This window comes from Ostrinia furnacalis, unplaced genomic scaffold (genome assembly GCF_004193835.3).
Source record: "Ostrinia furnacalis isolate ACB-3 unplaced genomic scaffold, ASM419383v2 OfSCF5376, whole genome shotgun sequence".
Taxonomy (NCBI): Eukaryota; Metazoa; Arthropoda; class Insecta; order Lepidoptera; family Crambidae; genus Ostrinia; species Ostrinia furnacalis.
Window position 1 is genome coordinate 54,442 of NW_021135615.1, and position 25,046 is coordinate 79,487.

The 25,046-nt window shown below is 35.0% G+C and overlaps 1 protein-coding gene across 3 annotated transcripts in view; it reads left to right on the plus strand.

The window, feature by feature from the left end:
* The window catches only part of LOC114361006 (protein neuralized-like), a 55,221-nt gene extending 35,658 nt beyond the window's left edge, over nt 1–19,563 (plus strand). For all 3 annotated transcript variants that reach the window (XM_028315907.1, XM_028315906.1, XM_028315908.1), the window contains exon 2: nt 19,293–19,563. In XM_028315907.1, the coding sequence (XP_028171708.1) occupies nt 19,293–19,525 (233 nt within the window). In that variant the 3' untranslated portion in view covers nt 19,526–19,563. The remainder of the gene's footprint in view (nt 1–19,292) is intronic.
* Nucleotides 19,564–25,046: the final 5,483 nt, after the last annotated feature.

The following is a 25,046-nucleotide window of genomic DNA, read 5'->3' on the forward strand; positions in this document are numbered from 1 at the left end:
GTGGCTATATAGCCTGTATTACAACGAAATAAGACTCCACCGTTTTAGCATGAAATCTGTACACTTGACTTTTTATTTTTACGGCGCGGTTTTTGATATTTCATTAGTTAATTAGAAAAACCTTCATAGAAAATTTCATTTTTTCTTTTGTCATGTTCTTTGTCATTAATTTGAATTTTAACATGACACTGGCCATGCCGATCCCAGCCTTCAAAAATATGATTCTAGAAACACTTTGAAATTGACAATTATTCTTTTTTCAATCGACGCTCGTTCGATTTATTGAAAACCAAAGTACCAAATACGAAATTCAAAAATCCGCCAACCAATCCGCGATGCACGTAACTGAAACAGTGTAAGTTGGATTTTGAATTTTTTCACGAACGCAATTGTATTTTTTTGTATTCGGGGTGTGTTTGGGTGCACAAAAACGGGTCACAAAAGACCAGCTGTGACGGTCTTGGCATGATATTGGAGCGGTCTCGAGCAGCTGACTCTGAAAATGGGCATTGCATTAGGGTTGAGACAAATTTCTTAAGTTTTGGGACACTTTGGTACCTTACGTAACTACACTTTGAGTAGTTTTTATGAATATTACATACTTTAACGTGTAATATGCGTGTCGGAACTTATAAGTAACAATTTTGTAAAAACAGAATTTAGTTCAAAAATAGCCATTAAAAAAGTTATTTTTAAAGGAAAACAATGAAGGTATTAAAAATCAATCAATTCTTAAGCGACAAGGATTATACTTTTATCTTTATACATAATTTTGTTTCTAATACCTTTGATTTAGCATTCCGCCCAGATTATTCATAGTATAATCCTCTTCTATGATACTAAGTTACTTATCTACTACAAAGCTGTAGTTATCTAACAGTTTGGGGTTTTAAATAATACCATGCTTAAATTTTTGATTTTGATTATCAAATCAATAATAGTCTACTTTTATTTTATTAACATAAAATTATGATGTTGATCATCTTCCAAATATTATTTTTTTCTATAATTTTAAAAAAAGGAAACATTATTATTGCAACTTTATCCAATGATCCAATAAACGAAGGTTTTGAAATATTTTTTCAATCAAAATAAAGATCATTTTACACCCTTTCAAAACAGTAACTTAATACTTAGCAGCCCTAAGAAATAAGCGCAGGCGCACACTTCTCGGTCCCGTTGCGAAACAGCTGTGTGATAAGACGAAAGAGACGGACAATATGCTTTTTACCTGAGCCAGAGTGAGAGGCAACAAGGACATCTGTTTGAGAGTGATAAGCTTAAAAATTCGTTAGTTTAGGCCAATTTTGAAATCTCTTATCTGATAACTTAGAAGAATCACTTCCTATGGTCGTTAAACTACTTTCTTTGGGAATAGATAACGATAATAATGCATGATAGATACGCTTTATTGCAAAAACTGACAGGAAATATAAAAATTTGAGCAGCACAATTTTGCCGGTCTTATAATATTTAAGAAGGATTTGTTGTCTGCTCGACAACTCGAGAAAAGGTTAGTTAATATAAAAAGGGAAGGCAGTAGTTTAACAGTCAGTATAATCTATTATTACTTTAATACAAACTTTAGCCATCTTTTAGTTATTTATTTAATTTAGGATTCATTCAGATCGCAGTTATTGTAGAAAATTACTGAATTTACAAAAAAACTTTAAATGATAGTTGAAAGCTATAAAGGTAACATCTGCCTTTAATAGATAGTCCTTTCCCAACCAGCTGTCTTCGATAACATGACCACGTATCAGATAGAAGGAGACGGAAAATATACAGGTAGTGCTAAATAAAGACAGCTATCAAAGGTGTTTGGATCGCCAGCTGATATTCACTAGATCCATGTACTGTTTTTCGTTATGTATTTCTTCTCTGTGGCACGTACAGCTGATGGCTTTTATTATCTGTGTAAAGATGAGGACCTTGATGCTTTTGGATGCGGGTTTTTTTTCTGGACCATGCAGTTTGGTAATGGCGTACAGCTGATAATGTATTTGAATTTCGAACGGCCGTTCGTGCAAAAAACGCTTTGTGCAAGTATGAATGCGTGACGCAAGCTATGCAACTCGCAAAGAATCTCTATTGTCAGACTCGTTTTCCGTTAGAGATACGAAAAAAATTCGAATACCATTCTTCTTGGGCGAGTAAAGCTAAAAGTAAGAGTGAAGTCATTGAATTTCCTGTAAAAATGCCTAAAATTGCCTTTCTAGAGCCAAAATGCTCAAAATTGTGTCATTGAGCAATTTCATATAACGTAGTTGCATTAGAAATAAAAGTATTGCATGTAAAAGTCATAATCTACCTTAAAAAGGACCTAAAACACGGAAACAAAATTAGAAAAAAAAAACATTGTGTAGTAAAAAATACAATTTAACTCACCAAAGAAAGTAAAAAAATTGCAAGTGAAAAGAAAAAAGTTTTACCTCTAAAAAAAGAGCTATAACCGAATAAAAAACTTCCTTGCGTCTTAAAAAAATGTAAAACAACTGCCAATTGCAAAGGTAGTCCCAAAAGGCAAACTTGATGAGCCCGGTCTAGTCCCACGACCTCCGACCCGCCGACAACACCTTTGTGCGGCATCCGCACTCGTAAAAGTTCTCGGATAAGGTAATATTCATAGGTTGCATGCTAATTCACTGTGGGTAACCCAGAGAAGAGTTAGTTTTATTTGATGCTGTGACACGTCATCAAAAAAGTTGACAATAATAAATTGACTGACATACTTTTTGAGCTGTCAAAAAATTGCTGACACAGAGCAATAAAAAAGCCAGTTTGTGTGTGCAAAAAAACTCATTTGTAGTTGGCTGACACCCACTAATCAATCGACATATTTTATGGCCTATCAAATTAACTTCTATCTAATTTCGTATAGCAATAAAACCCAGAGACGTCACTTATTTGACAACTCGACTATTTACTGATTTAAAAAACGACTAAAATTTTACAATTTCGTGGTTTTTCAGTGTCTGTAACGAAGCTTTGATTTATTCGTGTCTACCATGTAATTTTTACTATGTGACCTAACTCAAAAAAAGATACATTGGCATATCTAAATCTAGCAAACAACCCTAAAAGCTGCGTGTAACGTCATAAAAAGTGTTCATTTTCGAATTTTCCCAGCCCAAATCGAGGGTACCTTATTAAGAATCGTTTGAGACATCGCAACATGCCTTCGGAGCATTCCAAACGTTTTTCTCACGACCATTAGCTGCGTCTTATAACTGGACGCGTATCGTGTCATTCCTGTCTTCGGATTTTAAAAGAGATTTTCAGCTCAAATCAACAAAAAAAAATCTAAAAAATAGCCGAGACCAAAATTAAGATTTGGTACTTACGCGCTTTTGCTTCACAGAAAGATTTTAATCTAGATATTTCAATAAAAAAACAACTGAGTCATTCCTTAATTATTTCTTTTAAAAAATTGAACTTATTAGTAAAATTACAACCTTAAAAAAATAATTGTTAATAATTGCTTTTTTTACTCAGCAGCATTGTCGTGTTCGATTTGGATTTGAAATAAATCTGACAGGTTTAATAAAAAAACAAGTAAAGCTAAAAGTTTTGCTTAATTGTAATACTCCTAAATATTGAACTTATTTAGTGAAATTAAAACCGGATTCAGAGGGCTCAGTGTGAGTTTACATCAAACTAGTGAGCGCGTTTGATGTAAATAAATAAAAATGTATGAAAATTTTAGTTTTCGTACGTTTCCCGCTAGGGGCGCTGTACAATCCGTCATACATTTAATGTCATTTTTTGACGCGCTCACTAGTGAGCGCGTTTGAAGTAAACTCACACTAGGCCCTCTGTACAAACTTAAACTTTATATAATTCGTGTAACAGCTCGCTCTTAACAAGGAACTATTTACTATTCACTATGCAATATAACTTAGTTTAGTTAAAGAGCAGTCGAGCGAGAGGTCAGAGGGCGCGAGAAGGATGGGCGACTGCGCAAGCGCATCTTAGATACTCTAATGGATCTTACTTAACCCTTTATAGTGCACATGTAAAACTATCATTTTTTCGACCTTAAGATTAGCGAATAAAGTTCAAATTATGGCGGCAATATTCGTCGGAGCCCTCCAATGGATTTTTTAATCTAATTTTGAGTTTCCATGACGCGAAAACTGTTTTAGAATCATTGTAAAAAACACTAAGTAACTGAAATTGAACAGCTATTTTGTCCAAAACAAGAGCTTCACGAAGAACAATCATCATCAGGTCATTTAGTCTCCACTGCAGGAGCACAGGACCCTCTCCAATTTACCAGAGGCAAATAGAGGATTTGGCCTGCACTCCCCACGCTAGCCAGACGGGTTAGAGAGGCGAGAAAGAACCACAAGTTAACTTATTTTAAAACAATGGTTGTCTTAGAAGAAAAATATTGTTTGAGAGCATGTTAAAATGTAGGGTCGATGCTGTTCAGTTGGTGTCACACACCAGGGTTTACCTCCATTGTCTCCACAGAAATAAACGCTGGAGTATGAACCACATTTCTATTTTTTCTGCTTCAAATACGGCACTAATCCATTAAACTTACAGTATTTCTAATCCGCTAGCCACTGGCGTCACGTAGCATCAGGCTACAAGTTTTTGTTGCAAAATGCCACTTATTCCAACTGAATTAACACTGTAGAGTTTGAAGTGCACAGTACACTTTTTCGGGTCGTCTAATTTAATTTTCCACCGTGTTGAAGCGAGGCGGCCTCCCAAATCTTTCCCACGAGCAAAAACCCTAATAACTAATTACACTGCACGCTCGGACTTCGACAAAAGCTGTGAGGAGTGTGACCATGGCTCGATTTTAATAAGAACAGTTTTACAAGAACACGTCAGAATAAAATTTTTCTTTGCAAAATAGCACAAAGATGCCACAAAGCAGATGACCATCTATGCTGACATCGCTGTCGTTTGCTATTTTTTTAACCGACTTCAACAAAAGGAGGAGGTTCTGAGTTCGGTTTTTTTTAATACTACAATAAAGTAACCCTCCTTCTGGCGTAGTCGGGTAAAAACAGAACAGACAATAAAAAAATCTGATATTAAAAATAAATAGTATGCTATTGCCCATTAATGTCTATTTATAGTTAAATACAAAAGTGGATGTTACATAAGATTGTTACAAACCGTTAAGATTGTTACAATACATAAATGAAATGTGGCAATAATCCTTGAAAACAACACATAAGCCTGCGCTAAGCACATTTGGATTTTTTTAACTAGAAGATTAGTTTTTATCAACGACAAATCTCTATTACTGACCGACTTCCTGACGCTTAATGATATCTGAATCATACTTAAATAATAATAAATAAGCCGACTATAATAGTTGCTAAAAGTAGTGTCCTTTTTAACACAATCAAAAGAGCCAGCCTCTTGTTTTTTTTTTCTCTTTTTATTATTGTGTCAAATATTTCTAAAATTAAATTATAGCTAAAACAATATCCAAAAGCATGGCAAATAACTAATTAATACTACTGTACTGTTTAACAACTTGAAAAAATCTGGCCTATTGGGATTGAGATGTAATTCTTTTTTAACACATTTTTTAAATAAAAACAATTTTTGCCGCAATTTTTTGAAGATTAGTCTACGGTTAAAATTAAATATGGCCACCCTCGCTGTGACGAAGCCGAGAGGCGAGGAGAGAGGCTGCGTCTGCGCACCGGGCTAATCCTATTTATTCCAATCACGAGCGACTGTTGGTACTGAGAGATACGAGTGCGCTACGTGATGGCAGGGATTACTAAACGTGAAATATTCTTTGAAAGAATTGCTTTAATGTTCGAAAAAACTTTTAAAAAAACACTTTGTGTTCCCAAAATACCTATTACGATTTTTTTTGTTATAAATTAAAAATTACTTTAATAAATAATTTAGGTCCAGATAGTATGTAAACAATAGTATTTTTAGGTTTTGTAATCTAAAAATACTTTTCTTGCTTATTATTAAATAACATTTAAAAAACTTAGATTTTATTACTTATCCGGATTTGCCACCTGACCGCATTTTCACCTACGAACACTTCCGCTATCAATTTAAAATCTGTTCTTTTTTCGTCAAAAACTCGTGGGAATGTTCCTTTTTCAAAAAAAGTTACAAGAATATTCTATTTTCTCATAATTCTAAACAAAAGGTGTTTTAAAACCTTTTTGCGAACGCATCTGCATACCAGATGTTAACTTCACCCTTTACAACCCAAAAAGTTTAATTCCTCGTATTTTGTGGGAAAAAATACAACAATACAAAGTACAATGTTACTTTTCCACGAAACATTGCATTTTGAACCCTTTTCCCAAAGTCAAAAGTTCGTTTTCGAGTGTAACGCGGTCATAGCGTCATGAGTACAAGTGGTGAATTGACAATTGTTAAATTCGCAAGATGGCCGGCNGGATGTACCACGCGGAGTGAGCCAGAGCCCCGATTACGGTAATTTTTAACGTCAACAATCCAGACACGCTTCTCAATTCTGCGATACGATTGGTCGTTCAACAGCGTACGTCAGCTGTTTTGACCAATCGTATCGCAGAATCAGAAACGCGTCTGGATTGTAGACGTTATAAAAGTTACCGTAATCGGGGCTCTGGCCTGGTAATAGTAAGTTTTGACCTAAATAAAGCAAAGCTTCCAGTCTTACATTTGTTAAATTGTTATTCAGATTGAAATGTGAACATTATTTACATCGTTTAATTGCAAATTCCCTTTCAAATACCCATAAGACATCCAAAGGCTATATTTATTTCCAGTGCAATCTAGATTCTAGATCAAGATCTTACTAAGCACCATGTTCTACTAACGAATTTCGTTAGTTGTTTCCCGCCATTTGCATATTTGATGACAGCTGTCAATGTCAATAATATTACTCTTGATCTTGACGTAGTCTGTGACCTGTGGTTTTGAACGTTTCGAATTAACACTTTTAATGTTTTTTTAGCGTTCGTTTGTTGATGATTATTTGCTTTTACTCTTAAATTTTGCGGAAGTATAGAATCAAGTGGGGTTGTTGCAATAGAGCGTTTGTTTCTACATGGAGCGTAGCCATTAAGAAAAAAAAATGACTTTCTCCGTAATGAGTGTTTACCAATAACATATCGATCCCTTAGAACTATCTCGGTATCGAATGACAAATCGATACATTGCTATCGGAAAGGTGAAGTTCCCACGCTCACCGTGAGAATGGACGAGCGTGCGACAAGGATGGAACACGATCGGTTACAACACCGGAGTGAAAGAGATGGATACTGTCGAAATGTGCGTTACGAGTGCAACGGTACTCGACGATATTTCGAGTGTTTTGGACACCTCCTCGCTGACTATGCGCGCCTGGTACTTCAGATATTGATAATATCGATTTCTAAACGGAATATCGATTAAAATAGACCAAACATTTCACATGTATCTATTTTCTTTGTTATTCGCCACCTTCACTGTTACTTATTTTAAATAACTGTCCTCTTGGTCTAGGTTTTTTGGAAGAAATCGCTTTACATCGATAAGACCGCCTAAGTTGTGCCATCTCTTGTTTATTTCTTTCGTTTCTTCTTTTTTATGGTGTATAACAAAGTGTGTTCTATTTATCTAATCTATCATAATAATAAACTTCTACAGAGTTTGAAATTCTTTATTAGAAAATTCTTTTTTCCAGAAATAAGTTAAAAGCTTCGCTTCAACCTGTTTCAACTATAGTAGATTCCAATCACATACCTGTCATAAAGCTGTATCTAATCTTACAGCTCAAGAAAAGCATCCATTGTATCATGTATGTACCGCAAGATACAACAACTTTCAAAGCGGTGTCATACAGTTTTCCGCTAAATTCCATACCATCGTTATAAACAAACGCACTGTCATAACAATATGTACCAAAACTCAATGGTATACGGTCGTTTTTTCACTAAAAAGTATTTTTAGGCCCATGAGATTAAAAAGAATTATGGCCGAACAGCAATGGGATTTTAATTACATATTTTATACGAAATAGATGGACGATTTCGTGATCATACTTGATAGTTAATACCCTAAGGAATTTCCCACGACATCTTTTCGCTCCAACATCTAGTCATAAAGAAGTTTTTATTAAAGACTATGATTATAGCGAAAACGGCCAATGTCTGGATTCCCACGGCTGTCAATAAAAAAAAAACTCATCCTGTGTCATGGAGACTTTACAGCAAGATTGTTAAACTGTGCACGTTCGATTTTTAAAAAAAGCAAAATGATTAGGCCACTCGAAGTCATTGAGTAAAGGGACGATTAAAAAATAAAACAGTAGCCCGCGTATTGTAAAAAGAATATGGCGTCAGATATGGCTCGGCAAAAAGAAGCAGCATTACCTACGTGGGAAACGGGATGTTGTGCCGTTATAAGTGCAGATCCGTTCAACATGGCGAAATAGATTTACTAGGTACTATTGTTAATTATTTTTAGCGAAATAAGCTTGAAAACAAAATAGTTATCAATTCTGTTCCGATCGAAGTGAAAATGAAGACAAAAGTACTGCAACTGTTTGTATTATTTGCTAAAGTGTTAACTAGGCTGAGAAATCGCCCCAAAATAAGAAAAGTCGTTGAATCTGGATTTTTTTTTGTAAAAAAAATTGCATAGATACGCATCCATTCATTAGATATCAAGCAAATTATTATTCAATAAACGCCAGACCTATTTTTAAATGGCTGAATTTACTGGCTAGTTGTTCTTATTAACCATCTCCATAAAGGATCCAAGACACTGGGTTACAATTACGCCAAGAACCAGCTTTGGTACATCATTAATGATTCAACAACCGTGAGAATGATCTCGCTTTGTACGTAAAAAGTGGTAGCCTTTATTCTAGTCGAGATACAGTTCAAATTGATCATAAAAATAAAGTGTCCTTGGTCTGTGAATGAAGCTTTACAACGCATGGTCTTTGAGTACTTATCTGTTTTAAAAAACAAAAAGTCACAGATAACGGTACAGAGTAAAACTAGTAACTTTGTAATTAACAAGAAATAAGTTTGTTTACAAATTGGGTGGTTTCTCTTGTATGATTCATGCAAGATCACAACCTGTTTTGTTGCGAAATCAAATGCAAGCTGACGCAATCGAAGGAATCTCTGCTCTGCCACAAAATTTTGTGGCTCTGCAGCTTACGGATCGGCCTTTTGTTAAAGACCGTTAATTAGAACGCGAGTTCGGTATGACACTTTTACCCGACCACCGCATAGATATAAATTATGGATAACGTTAATCTTCTATCGCCGACAAAACCGGATTTTAAACTTTGAATCTTAGCAGTAAAGGTGAAATTGGAGTAGAGTTGAAGCTTATTATAAAACAGTGTTAGTGTTTACACGCATACGGCCCGTTCCCACGGTTAACCATAGCGTTGAACTCTCGATGGAGGCTGATTAATAAATTTCGTCCAAATTGTACTTACGTCATTTTCCCTAATGACTGCATCACGAACACAGATTATGTAGCGGTCGAAGCGCGGGAAATGCAACAAAGAGGTTTGAGAAAAGGAGGAGCTATTGTGTTGTCTACATTGTTACATTTAAATGCCTTGATAACGTAATTTGTCAACGATTACAGACTTGGGAACCTCGTTATAATGCCATAATCTAAAGCTTCAAAGATAAGACAAAATAATGTTAATTTAAATGCCAGCTATAAAGCCGACCTCTTTTCGAGCGCAATTTGTAAATCAAAAAGGAACAGAAGTTCGAAAATTCAAAATTTCAAAACGCGTAATTTGAAAATTCAAAAAACGAACAACCACAGACAAGAGCATGTATATTTTTAAAAAACGACGCGCAAGGCGATCGCTAGACTGGATGTGTGTAATCTTATTGCTCCTTCCGGCGCATGTAGTGTTTATCAATAAAAACTCTCGATTACAACCGCACCAGGATGGGCTCAGCCGGACGCGATAGCCGGCTCGGGAATGGAAAAGTGAAAATGATGGCTTACTGCTTTGTAAGAGGAAACCGAGATACACGAATGCACGTATCCAGATGTAACGCGATTTCTGAATCTGTGGTATCACGTATTAAAAACACGGTATCCAACGTGTCTGTGATATCTGTGCTTTTTTGTGTCAAGTTGTTACTTCTTAGCTTTCCATGATTACTCTTCGTTGTTTTATTACACTTTTTTATACAATTGTCTTAAAATTATCATAGATAAATAAACATTTTAATGATTTCTGAAAATCGAATCAGCACCTTGCAAGAGTAAAAGTAATAATAAGATGAAGTTTCAAACAAAAATAACTGAACTATTAATGTAACATCTCTAAACCCCAAATTAAAGCTACCCAAAGCCGCGTACTTAAAAATAAAGACAGTCTATGTGCGGGGGAGGACCACAGACTAATTCCGCCACAGCTGTCGCACATGGCGTTGGCCCACGGGGATTTGACCGGGGGTCGCGAGTTTATGGTTTTAGAATTAATGTTTTTGTTTCCAAATAGGGAGTTCTGGCGCAAGTTGGTTTTCGTCTAAATTAGAAATGTTTTCTTTTCATTTGGGAGGATAGAAGGACTTTTTTTTATCCACAACGAGGAAGCTCTTGGCCTGTATCACACCTGATGGTAAGTGATGATCAGGCCGAAGGTGGAAGCGAGCTTCACCCGGAATCCTCAACCACAGAGGAACTGACTATCTTACCTCATACCTGACTTCTTTTCATTAGGACGATTCCGTATCATATTCGGCTAAAGAATACCTAGAATCTACTGTTTTACTGGATTGCTTTTCAAGAGCATTTTAATGAACAACCTCATATTTAAACTACTGTTTATTGTAGTCATTTGTCTATATTTCACAACACACTTCTTTTATGGAGCTATAATAGTGCTTTATGGTTCTAATGTTTTTATTTCCATCTAATTGCACTTCAACTCACCTCAATTACAGTATCTCGCTCACACGTGCAGCTATCCCGCTCGCACACTCCACAGGTGCGTGACGCGTGTTCTGTCACGCGCCATGATTTTTTAGATCGTCATGCTGTATGAGCACCGCTCACCATTCCAAATTAATGTCTATTTCAATGAGGATAAGGCTCGAATAAACGAGAGTGATCGGCGTGCATGGTAATACACTATTTCTAATGCACCCGCCAGTCGATTTTTCCTTTTATATCCTACACTATAAGGTCCAAAAAAATGAGAGTGAAGCGTTCTACATGATAATAACGAGCAGCTCTAACTGCTGTAAGAAATTACAGTCACTAACGGATATAAAAAAGCTGTTTTTGTAGCAAGAAATCGTTTGTATCCAAGTAATACTCGTTGGTATGCCAGCATAAGTGAGAACAAGCATGTTCTCAACTCAATCCCTTCGTTGTCTTGTCTTTGCACTCTCAAATTAGATCCTTTGTGTCCTTTGTCTCAGTTTAGATATATTTAGCTCGCCCAAAAAGGACAAGCAGACCCCTTCTACGTATCTTTCCACTCTGACATGTGTTTAAACGGTTTACAAGACTGTATTGGCAATAATTTAGACGATTATTAATGTCAAACGTCACTTTCAAAACAAAGTCGACTGCAGCGCTCTCAAATGTGACATTGGCAACTGTCTCTTTATTTTTTGACACATTTTGATGAGTAACGATGACTCATAAATTCATTTGTTTAAAGTGTTTTTGTGCAAAGGTTTAAAAATATTCAATTAGATTTCAAGCGATTGTCACTCAATAATTGAATGGTAACAAAAAGCTTCCATGGTGGATTGAAACGCATTATTTTTCTTACAAATGGCCCGCTCAGGGCTGTGAAATGAAAAATAGCCTAAATAACATAGAAAATCCATTGTAATACTCATGAAAACTGCTTGCTACATCTCAAAATAAACAAGACCCGATACAAAACAGAATCATTTAACAAAATTAACAACTTAAAAATAATTTACGTGCGTTGTATATCACTTAAAAACTACTATTTCCGTACTAAACCTAGTGTTTATTTGTAAGAGTTTAAGTAACCAAGTGCTGATGGCGCTAGTATCGCATCCACAAAGCTGATGAATCTATTTCATAATAAATAATGTGCATTATAATTTATTTGCTTTTTTATCGTTCTATCCATGTAGGAAGCCACTGCCATCCCTCGCCTAACAGCGCGTCGGTCACGGTTGGAATCGAGGTCTTCGACCGTAGTCCATCCTGAACGAAGCAGCGTAATTGGTTAAAATTATAGCGTGGAATCGCATGCACGGATTTAAAATAGTTTTGCTATTTGACAAGACCACAGACAAGACTGGAACGTATTGTATTTTTTAAATAAAATCCGACAGTTTAAGCTGGCTGGACAGAATACCGTTGTCTGAAAAAACCGCATTGACATTATTTTTGGCGGGAAATAAAAAAATGGCAGAAAAACTTAACGCCTCGATGGGTTTGTAGCACAAGAAACGGTATGAAAAGCTTTCAGGTTTATTTTCAGTGTCATATAATATTCAGAAAGGTCTAGAAGATATCTGAACTTAGCGTAATATCGGCCCACGCTTCGATATGAAAATTACGTAGGCATACAGCTGTAGGGCTCCTAAGATTGCGAATTCATCTTAAATCTATAAATAAACTTAAAGGTCAGGGTCACTTTTCCAGTAATATAGGGCACGAGATTAAAACAGGGGTAGGGAGCTGGGGTGAGGGTGTAGATATCTCCCAATATAGACGCCATTTCAATAGGGGATCGGTCACTATTCACAAATAAATACTTATTTATTTTTATTTGTTTATAAGATACACCACCAACAGTACCTACACAAAATACGTGGTTAGGTATAATAAAAAGCATTACCTTAAGAGCGGATAATTTTTACGGGATTATTTTCTTTAAAATGGTGTGAGTGTGACATCCCATATTCTTATACCCAAAAATACGGGATTTTTGTGAAAGAATTTCGGTTGAATACCTGCGTTGTTATGCATAAAAAAAACTTTGAATATTTAAATATTATGACCACTGATGTGTCTTAAAATACACATTAGCAACTATTATTAATTATACACTCTTTGTAGAAAATGCTCATACACAAGCTTAAAAAATCCATTCAGAAACCGGGGGTAATCTTTTTATAATCTTCTGTCTATAATACAAAGTTGTCTATGGCATACCCCTTGGGTATTCAATTCGCTCCGCCAGATGTCGCTCCGATACGCTCAACAGTCTACAAGATTAACGAATATCAAATTATAACAGAAAATAGCTTTGGGGTTGCTATATTTATGCGTATCTTTATAATCGAAGATTTTTGGATTTTTTTTTGCAAAATTTTCAGTTACGAATATTTTTGGTTTAAAAAAAAATGGACGAGAAAACTTTCGAATTATTTTTTTGCAATAGTTTCAGATTTTGGAGTATTTATTGAGATAATGTTAGCAAAAAAAAACAAGAAAACTTCTGATTTTGTTCTGTTTTTTAAAGTTGATTTTTTCACGCGTTCTAAGATACAAAATACATTTTTTTAGGTACTTAGAGTATATTTTTTTCGATGTATCACCTTTTAAACTAGGTACCTCTGATATCACAGTTTAGCTTAATGGTCTGTCATCCATACTCATACAAACCACGCTTGTGACGCTTGCTGAATATAAAATTTTTACTATTTCTGGAAAACGCCGCGGTTTTGTAATAACACGTGCTTTTGTATACAAAATTACATCAAACTGACGTTGAACAGATTGTATAATAAAACTATTAATAATAATGCTCCTGTCCATTTTATTAATAACCGGTTCAATGAACTGTTCGCTTTATTGCATTAGACATCTATCAGACTAGACTTTGCTCGCGGATTCACTCTCCTTTTGGGTTAAAATATTGTTCCTGTTTCTTCAACCCTTTTGGAGGTGAAATTTTAAGAAACGTTTTAACGCGTGTTTTCGTTATCTTACATTTTTAAGCATGAAAAACATTTCATGCTCCTAGCTTTTAAAATGACGCACCAATCAAATTTCAACCCCCTTTTTAATCCCCATAAGGGTTGATTTTGAAATCTGTGAATAATTGAGCATATTATCAGGTTATATTCGAACAAGAAAAAGACTTATTTTAAAGACTAAAGTCTCTTAAAGCCATACAAACTTACAAAGTGTGTCGCCAGGTCATAGTTTAGTGTGTTAATCCAATTTCTTATGTACTCACGTACACCCCCTAACTCATTCCACGCAGCTGCCGTAATGTGCCAAATATCTCAAGGGGATAAGTATAATGAAATGTCCATTGTACTCGCAAAGAGGGTAGCTCCCTCCCTCCTGCAAGAAAGGATGAAATGGTAACACTTGTGCATTTTTTAATGTGGCAACAAGTAAACAAACTTTTTAAAATGTTTGACGTACGCACTGGCCACTTGACACCATAGAGAAATGCTTGACATTGTTTGCATGTCAAATGGTGCAGTCAAGTACATATTTATCTTTTTTTTTTGAAGCAGAGGCATAGATTATTAGATTTATTTTTAGAATTTAAACCTTTTTCTTGACACTGGAATAGGCAAAGGAAAAAAATGTGGAGCCTTGCTTTTATTTACTTTAGCAAAACATTACAAAAGCCTTAATGGAATGGAAGTCACTTAAAAACTAAGTGCAACAAGTGTGTCAAATGATTCTCTTAAGGCAAATGGCGTCACGATTTCGCAACTCGTATGAAATTGCGTCACTGCAAGCAGTTTTGTTTGGTGATTAAACACCAACAAAAAATGTTAACATTCCCAATGTATTTCGTGTAATTGAATGGTCGGTACATGAGAATCCATTTTGTTGCAACATCGTTCGTTCGTTCGTCAGCCAAATGACGTCCACTGCTGGACAAAGGCCTCCTCCAAGGGTATCCATGACGACTGGTCCTGCGCTGCCCGCGTTCCCGTGACCTTCACCAGATCGTCGGTCCACCTAGTGGGAGGCCTGCCCACGCTCTGGCACCTACATTTTGTTGCAACATAGCACCTATTAAAAGTACCTACATAGAATTCCTCAATGTTTACTTTTTAGGCCCCCTTCCATAGTTCCATACTACGTTCATTAGCAATAGTGGATACTTTTGTCAAAAAACTTAGCAATACTTAAAATAGTGGATATTTGTTAAAACTTTTGGTTTGCTTAAATCTTGAAATGCAGCTATTTATGATTAAAATAATCTAAATCAAGTCCCGTAAGTTTGAAAATTTACTTATTCAATTGAGATCCTTTTTTTTAAAGTCATAACTTATTTTGTGTTAATCTTCTAATAATTTTCTATTTTTTTATTCAAATGATTAGGTAGACTTCGCTATTTTCTTCTCTAAAATATGTATTTGTATTATTTCAAATTAATATTTATTTTAATTTGCTACTAATTCTAAAAATACTGTTATTTCAACAATATCCCTTTAAAACAATACTTATGGTGACTGCGATTTCATAATAGTATTTTAATCACAATAAAAGAACTTGCCTAGTATCTAGATCAGATTTGACGTCAAAGAGCTAAAGTTAGACTAGGTGTTGCACCAGGAAGATGCTGTGACGTAAAGAGTGACATTTCGACGCGCGCGCATATACATAGACAACGGAGTAGGCTGTGTGGTTTTGTTGCCTTGGTGTTCAACAGAATGTTCTTCTAAAAACTATTATTTTTCATTACGATTGACATTTCGACAGTGCAAACACTACGGCATTGTATTTTTAAGTTGAATTTAATTTGAAGTTGTAAGTGTGTTGACTTCCGGTCAAAATTACGCGTGATATAATAAGTATCTCAATTGACTATTAATTGTTGTTAATCCTAGTCAAATAATTCAAGGTAACAGCATCAAAATTTAAATAATATTATCAGCTAAAGTAATTAAAATGAAGTCTTACGTGACAATACTGATTTAAATCAACGTAACACGTCCACTACAGCAAGTAAAAGGGTCATCAAACCGCACCCCTCTAGTGGGACCAGAAAAAATAACCCTATAGTAACATTTACACAAACCACTGACTACCGACGGTAATTATCAGATTTCCTTGGTAACAGGACGCGTAAGCGCATCGGGGCGCATCTCCTGCGGCGAGACGCGTGATTGGCTGCCCGCCGACCAATGAGACGCGCTGTCTTTTGTTTATGGAACAAGGATTTGAAAATCGAATGTTTCAGTCTTTTGTTAAGTTTTAAACAATAGGAATGGCTATTTAGATGATTTTTCTACACCAATATTATAAAGAGGAAAGATTTGATTGTTTGTTTGTATTGGAAAGGCTTCGAAACTACTGGACAGATTTGATAAATTCTTTCACTATTAGAATCCTAGTTTATTTCTGATGAGCATAGGCAATACGTTTGCCGGGTCAGCTATCTTAAAAATCAAACTCAAAGATGGATTTTTAGTCATAACCATAAATGAAACGAAAAATATTTTGCTAACCTACAGATAATAATTCGAATCCAACGGTTTTCGCATAAATCCTTATCAGTTCAACACAAATAATACATTTTTCCATTTCTCTGCGTTATCAACAATCGGCTATCTGACCAGATGCCCTAAAAGCAAATATCTTGCCAAATAAACCATTGGACACGTGTTACGTTAACATTTTTGAGGTAAACTTAACCGTAAACTAACACTTTTTTGCAAGTAGACTTTTAAAAAGCGCTTTTACAGAACAAAAAGAACGAAAACCCGAAACAATAAATTCTCACGCTTGCCCAATTTTACAATTTCAATTCGCAAACCTTTGAAACATTCGCAAATATCGTTAAACCTTTTTTACGGCTTCCGATTTAAGATATTAAATTTCCGAACCCCAAAAATGGTGAAATCCAAAGAAAAAGTCGATCAATCGATCTCTACTTCCGGCGGATATGACATCCCTCTCAGACCAAAATGGCGGCCACCCTCATATTTTTTTCTAGTCTATGGACCACCTGGCTTTGAGTACGTGCCCCTATGGTTATTAGATGTTATGTACGATATAAATTATGTAAAGGATAAGATAAATGGATAATATGTTGAATTACAATGATATTTAATTTTATGATTTTTGCCTGTAACTTGTTAATTCTCGTTGATTAAATCAGTAACATGTCAACGTTTATCGGTGATGAATTAACTGTAATCGCAGCTTATAAATAGATAAGTACTATGTTCTTTTATGTTAAAATATGTAATTATTAATTATTTTCTTAAAACATTACCCTTTGATCGTTCATTTATTTACCTGCATATAATTATCGCCATAACAATATTAACAGCATGTAGTTTGAAGGTAAGATAGCCAGTTCCTCTGTGGTTGAGTATTCCGTGTGAAGCTCGCTTCCATCTTCGGCCTGATCATCAGTTTCCATCAGGCGAGATACAGGCCAAGAGCTCTAATATAAATATTTTTTCTTATTTTAGCATTAAATGATTAATTACTCAGCCTTGGCACTCCACTATTTGAGCACAATTTGCCGCCAAATCAACATAATGGCGTCTACTTCCGCGTTTAAGTTTAACTAAAGCGGAAGCACGTGCTAGCTGTCACGGTTGGGGTGACAGTTATTTAAAAATGGGGTTGATTTTGTATGGCTCTTAAAATGCTCCTTTGAGGGACTAAAATGAAGAAAAAAAATGCTTCCACCTTCAGCCCGATCATCACTTACCATCAGGTGAGATACAGGCCAAGAGCTTCCACGTTGTGGTTAAAAAAAATTTGTTCTTTAAAATTTAGTTGCACCACTTTAACCATAACTATTAATCTGTAAGTAAGACAGACTTGACGTTTGTTATACTGAGTAAGATAATGCAACCCAGGGTAGAACTTGCCTGAGAGAAAATCCGTCATCTATAATTTAACTGACTGAAAAACTGTATTATTATGAATATAGTTAGTACATTATTATTCTATGGTATTACTTACATTTTTAAAATCAAGTTAAAAATCTTTGCTAAAAAATGGTGCTATTCTACATAATTATTTTCACGCATTTCAATGGGCAATAAATTGCTAAATCGACTCTTAGCGTGAAAGTCGATATAAAGCTGAGCTTTTAAAAGCTTTTTGAAGATTAATAGCATTCGTGGATAAGCATAATAGACTTTTACGATGTTTTAGGAAAAGAAATCTGGAAAGATGTTAAGAAGAAAGGAAAATATACATAATAACTACCCTGTATATCTCTTCTGGGCTATTTTTTAAATTATAATTACTTTGGTAAAGATAAAAAATATACAAATAAAATACAACAATATAATTTTGATGGAAAAATAAAATCAATGAGAGAGTGACAGTTTATAGTTTAGTGATACCAACGTAACAATAATTATTATAACATCTACAGTACTAGGTACCTTCAGAGTAGAGAAAATGGTACATTTTCTAAAATGTCACCTAGCATTATACAATTTATTTTCTTTTTCAGTAAATTAACTGGCCACAAAAACAAATGTCAATTTCTCTACACCTGCTTTAGTATTGTCATTTATAGAAAAGGTCATACTTTCTTTGTAATTTCCTTTTGCTAACATATTAGCAAACATTGCATTATATTTGACATTTCGTTCACTTCTAGTACATAAACGTAAGACTTAATTTAATTGGGTTTCACAGCTGTATGTTACGTTTAACTTGCAACTTACTAATAGGAATTTAAACCTTAACTTCTAGGGAATAAAGCGAGAATTGGTTGTCAAGCGCACGCGCAAGCTGCGTTAGTTCAAAGCATCTGCCACGCAGGTGGCCATCTTGGGGGTTGATCGAAGGGGAGACCACAATGAATGACTGTTCTTGAATTTTACTGTAGTAAATGCGCTTTTAGGGAGAATTTAAAAGATGTCAAATGTATTTTGGTGTCACTGCAGTTAAATAAATAACTTGAAAATCAAATTAAATACTTTAAATTCTAAAGCACACCTTTTTTAAAAACGCACTTCATTCTGGTCTTAAAAACTCAAATAATTTTAAATCAACTGTAAATTATGTTTTTTTTGCTTTGTAATTGATAAAAAGTTAGTCAATTGATTTTGCAAAATAGTGACGAGATTGGCCTGTATTGCCCTACAAAATCTAGGTTTTGACAGTTTTTAAAAGTACGTCAATCCATTGGTAATGTCAAATACTTTTAAAGATGTCCAAACAATGAACCGTCCCAGCTATGACATTGACAGGTGGGCGCTACTATTTAAACGGGATTATTAGTTCCGATATTTGCCACGTTGGACAACCGTTTATAATTGTGACATTTACATCAATAATACTAGGTTGTCAGATTTTGATTTTTGTCCCTCGACGTTTCAGAATCCTTGGATTATTGCACCATAGACAAGTATTCACGTTCTTCTCCATTGTTACAGCGCCTCGCACCTCGTGCACGGGCGGGACCCCCAACAACCTCCCACCGCTGGGCTTCCATAGCGTCCACGGGGAGAACGTCAGGATTTCGAGGGATGGCTCCATCGCGAGGCGAGTGGAATCGTTCTGTAAAGGAGTCGCGTTCAGTGCCAGACCTGTGAGGGTCAATGAGAAGGTTGGTATCTATCTTCATCGATTACTTATTTACAATGTTATACTAAAGCCCGGTCTGTGAGCACGTAGAATTTTGTACAATGACCCCAAGCTACCCATCCTTATCGCTCGCTCGTTATTATATTGCTGTCGCGACTGTGCGACGGGCGCCCGCAGTGAGTGTTCTATGTGCTCGCAGACCAGACTACATTGTATAGTAAGAGGAAATATTTGTATTTTTGTGTTTGTAACGAATAAACTCTACCACTACTGGACAGTGTGGGGTNATACGTCAAACGATGCGGTCAAGTATTTATCTTTTTTTTAGAACAATAATTTGAAGCATGGCAAAGATGATTAGATTTTTTTTAGAATTTGAAGCTTTTTAACCGACTTCAAAAAGGAGGAGGTTTTCCTTTATGTTGTCATGTTTTTTTTTCTTAACACTGGAGGCAAAAGAAAAAAATATGGAGCCTTGCTTTTATTTACTTTAGCAAAACATTACAAAAGCCTAATGGAAGTCACTTAAAACTAAGTGCAACAAGTGTGTCAAATGATTCTCTTAACCTCGTAAGACCGAAGAGTAAATTTTGTCGACTTCTAAGTATCGCCGAATGTGCTTTCAGAAGAACGAATAATTTGTAGTAGTAAACGCCGAGCACTTTGAGTAAAAAAAATTCTATGTTAGAGATTTTCTTTTGCATTCATATTTTCAGGGGCCCTATATAATGGTGCATAGAGCTTATTTTAGTTGAAAAATAATAAAAAAATGTTTTCTCCTTAAAGAACATTCGGTATTACAGACTTTCAAAAGGAAAAGTAAATACATTGTATTTTATACTTTAAAGTAAAACATAAATGTAACCTTCTTAATAAATTAATACTACATAAAGATACAATAATGATATTAATAAATGTAACTGAGAAGGAACAACGGATTTAATTTTATTTAATGTTTCATAATTAGTACTTTTAAAAGAACTATCGGTTTTATAACATACTCTAATGATAGGTTAGAATGTACAAGAAGTAAAGTGAATATTCATGTTAATTATAATATTTACTAAACTAAAAATCAGAACGTTCTCATGGTAAATTTTCTCAATCATATCATAATTTTAAAAGTCCAATACTCAATCCCATCTCAATAGAAAAAATATATAAAAATAAAACTTTCACCATCAAGACCGAATGTTCCTTGCAAAGAACTATTATTTTCAAACGAAAAAAAATCTTGCAAAACTACTTCAAATTGGGAAAAATAATATTTTTGCTTGTTTAGCAGTATTTTAACTTAAATTATACTGGTCAGTTTTGCAATTAAACTACGTTTACGTGAAGAAAAAAAATTAATCGCACATCACGTCTTTTCGGACGAACCACCTTGTCAAAGAAAAATGATAATTTGACAGTGACATTTTGTTTTTTTTATATTAATAAGTTCGGATACCTGATTTTGAATACTTTAAGCCATAGACTATCACTCTTTTTTTTCGATAGGCGCGAATTTTTTAACTTAAATTTGTCGCTAAAGTTTAAGTTCCTCTGAAGGCACATCCGGCGATACTTCGAAATCACCTCCGAAAATGTCTCGGCGTTACTGACTACAAAGTTTCAGTTCCTTCTGAGGCACATCCGGGCTTACGAGGTTAAGGCAAAATGGCGTCACGATTTCGCAACTCGTATGAAATTGCGTCACTGCAAGCGTTTTGTTTGGTGATTAAACACCAACAATCAATGTTAACATTCCCAATGTATTTCGAGTAATTGAATGGTCGGTACATGAGAATCCATTTTGTTGCAACATCGTTCGTTCGTTCGTCAGCCAAATGACGTCCACTGCTGGACAAAGGCCTCCTCCAAGGGTTTCCATGACGACGGGTCCAGGCCCCTCCCGTGACCTTCACCAGATCGTCGGTCCACCAAGTGGGAGGCCTGCCCACGCTCTCCGCCTATACATTTTGTTGCAACATAACACCTATTAAAAGTACATAGAATGCCGCAATGTTTACTTTTAGGCCCCCTTCCTTAGTTCCATACTACATCTTTTTTTTATGCATAACATCTGTAAGCAATAGTGGATAATGTTAGAACTTGTGTAATGTGATTAGCCTAAATCTTTGCTTCAATCCAAATCAAGTTCTGAAAGATTCAAAATTGACTTAGTCAATTGAGATCCTTTTTTTTAAGTCATAACTTATTTTGTGTTAATCTTCTAATAATTATTTTCTATTTTTTTATTCAAATGATTAGGTAGGCTTCGCTATTTTCTTCTCTAAAATATGTTTTTAATTTGTATTATTTCAAATTAATATTTATTTTAATTTGCTACTAATTCTAAAAATACTATTACTTCAACAATATCCCTTTAGAACTATACTCATGGTGCCTGCGATTTCATAATAGTATTTTAATCACAATAAAAGAACTTGCCTAGTATCTAGATCAGATTTGACGTCAAAGAGCTAACTTTAGACTAGGTGTTGCACCAGGAAGATGCTGTGACGTAAAGAGTGACATTTCGACGCGCGCGCATATACATAGACAACGGAGTAGGCTGTGTGGTTTTGTTGCCTTGGTGTATTCAACAGATGTTATACTAAAAACAATTTGTTTTTCATTACAATTGTCATTTCGACAGTGCAAACACTACAGCATTGTATTTTTAAGTTGAATTTAATTTAAAGTTGTAAGTGTGTTGACTTCCGGTCAAAATTACGCGTGATGCAATAAGTATCTCAATTGACTTTTCACTGTTGTTAATCCTAGTCAAATAATTCAAGGTAACAGCATCAAAATTTAAAGAATAAAGACAGGTAAAGTAATGATTAGGATGTTTTTACGTAACAATACTGATTTAAATCAACGTAACACGTCCACTACAACAAGTAAAAGGGTCATCAAACCGCACCCCTCTAGTGGGACCGGAAAAAATAACCCTATAGTAACATTTACACAAACCACTGACTACCGACGGTAATTATCAGATTTCCTTGGTAACAGGACGCGTAAGCGCATCGGGGCGCATCTCCTGCGGCGAGACGCGTGATTGGCTGCCCGCCGACCAATGAGACGACGCGCTGTCTTTTGTTTATGGAACAAGGATTTGAAAATCGAATGTTTCAGTCTTTTGTTAAGTTTTAAACAATAGGATTATGGCTATTTAGATGATTTTTCTACACTAATATTATAAAGAGGAAAGATTTGATTGTTTGTATTGAATAGGCTCCGAAACTACTGGACCGATTTGATAAATTCTTTCACTATTAAAATCCTACTTTATTTCTGATGAGCTGTGAGCATAGGCTATAGGTACATTTGCCGGGTCAGGTAGCTTAAATAAAATCAAACTCAAAGATGGATTTTTAGTCATAACCATAAATGAAACGAAAAATATTTTGCTAAGCTACAGATAATAATTCGAATCCAACGGTTTTCGCGTAAATTCTTATCAGTTCAACACTTCAGACAGAGGAGACTATCCAAATAATACATTTTTCAATTTCTCTGCGTTATCAGCTATCGGCTATCTGACCAGATGCCCTAAAAGCAAATATCTTGTCAAATAAACTATTGAACACGTGTTACGTTAACATTTTTGACGTAAACTTAACCGAAAGAACGATGAATAAAAAAAACTCCCAAAACTCATTTATTTTTTGGAAGTAGACTTTTAAAAAGCGCTTTTACGGATTAAAAAAGACAACTAAACCCCGAAACAATAAATTCTCACGCTTGCCCAATTTTACAATTTCAATTCGCAAACCTTTGAAACATTCGCAAATATCGTTAAACCTTTTTTACGGCTTCCGATTTAAGATATTAAATTTCCGAGCCCCAAAAATGGTGAAATCCAAAGAAAAAGTCGATCAATCGATCTCTACTTCCGGCGGATATGACATCCCCTCTCAGACCAAAATGGCGGCCACCCTCATATTTTTTTCTACTCTATGGACCACCTGGCTTTAAGTACGTGCCCCTATGGTTATTAGATGTTATGTACGATATTAATTATGTAAAGGATAAGATAAATGGATAGTATGTTGAATTACAATGATATTTAATTTTATGATTTTTGCCTGTAACTCGTTAATTCTCGTTGATTAAATCAGTAACATGTCAATGTTTATCAGTGATGAATTAACTGTAATCGCAGCTTATAAATAGATAAGTACTATGTTCTTTTATTTTAAAATATGTAATTATTTATTATTTTCTTAAAGCATTACCCTTTGATCGTTCATTTATTTACCTGCATATAATTATCGCCATAACAATATTAACAGCATGTAGTTGGAAGGTAAGATAGCCAGTTCCTCTGTGGTCGAGGATTACGGGTCAACGGGTGAAGCTCGCTTCCATCTTCGGCCTGATCATCAGTTTCCATCAGGCGAGATGCAGGCCAAGAGCTCTAATAGTAATTTATATTTATTTATTTGCCTAAGGATGTAGGTACTTGCATCGAATAAATACTTTTTCTTCTTAATTTAGCAAAACGATTTAATTACTCAACCTCGGCACTTCACTATTTGAGCACAATTTGCCGCCAAATCAACATAATGGCGTCTACTTCCGCGTTTAAGTTTAACTAAAGCGGAAGCACGTGCTGGCTGTCACGGTTGGGGTGACAGTTATTTAAAAATGGGGTTGATTTTGTATGGCTCTTAAAATGCTCCTTTGAGGGACTAAAATGAAGAAAAAAAATGCTTCCACCTTTGGCCTGATCATCACTTACCATCAGGTGAGATACAACAGGCCAAGAGCTTCCTCGTTGTGGATAAAAAAAATTGTTCTTTAAAATTCAGTTGCACCACTTTAACCATAACAATAATCTGTGTGGAGTTTGACAGACTTGACGTTTGTTATGCCTAGTTGAAGTAAGTTAATGCAACCCAGGGTAAAACTTGCCTGAGAGAAAATCCGTAATCGATAGTTTAACTGACTGAAAATCTGTATTATTATGAGTATAATACAATATTATTATTCTGTGGTATTACTTACATTTTAAAAATCAAGTTAAAAATCTTTGCTAAAAAAATGGTGCTATTCTACATATTTTCACGCATTTCGAATTATTTCAATGGGCAATAAATTGCTAAATCGACTCTTAGCGTGAAAGTCGATATAAAGCTGAGCTTTTAAAAGCTTTTTGAAGATTAATAGCATTCGTGGATAAGCAAAATAGACTTTTACGATGTTTTAGGAAAAGAAATCTGAAAAGATGTTAAGAAGAAAGGAAATTACTACCCTGTATATCTCTTCTAGGCTATTTTTTAAATTACAATTACTTTGGTAAAGATAAAAAATATGCAAATAAAATACAACAATGTATGTTAATGGAAAAATAATCAACGAAAATTGACAGTTTATAGTAGTGATACCAACGTAACAATAACTGAGTATTTCTCAAAAAAAAATGTACGTAACGAAACGGTAGTAACGAAATAGTAAGGCCATAAGGCTTGTTATACATTGGCGAAATATTGTGAATGCTCTTCATTTATTCAATTCGAAATATTTGTAAGTATGCACCCAAATACGGGGTAATATTAAGGGGTTAGAAATAAAATAAGGGAGTAATCATTCATACTATTTTAATACAA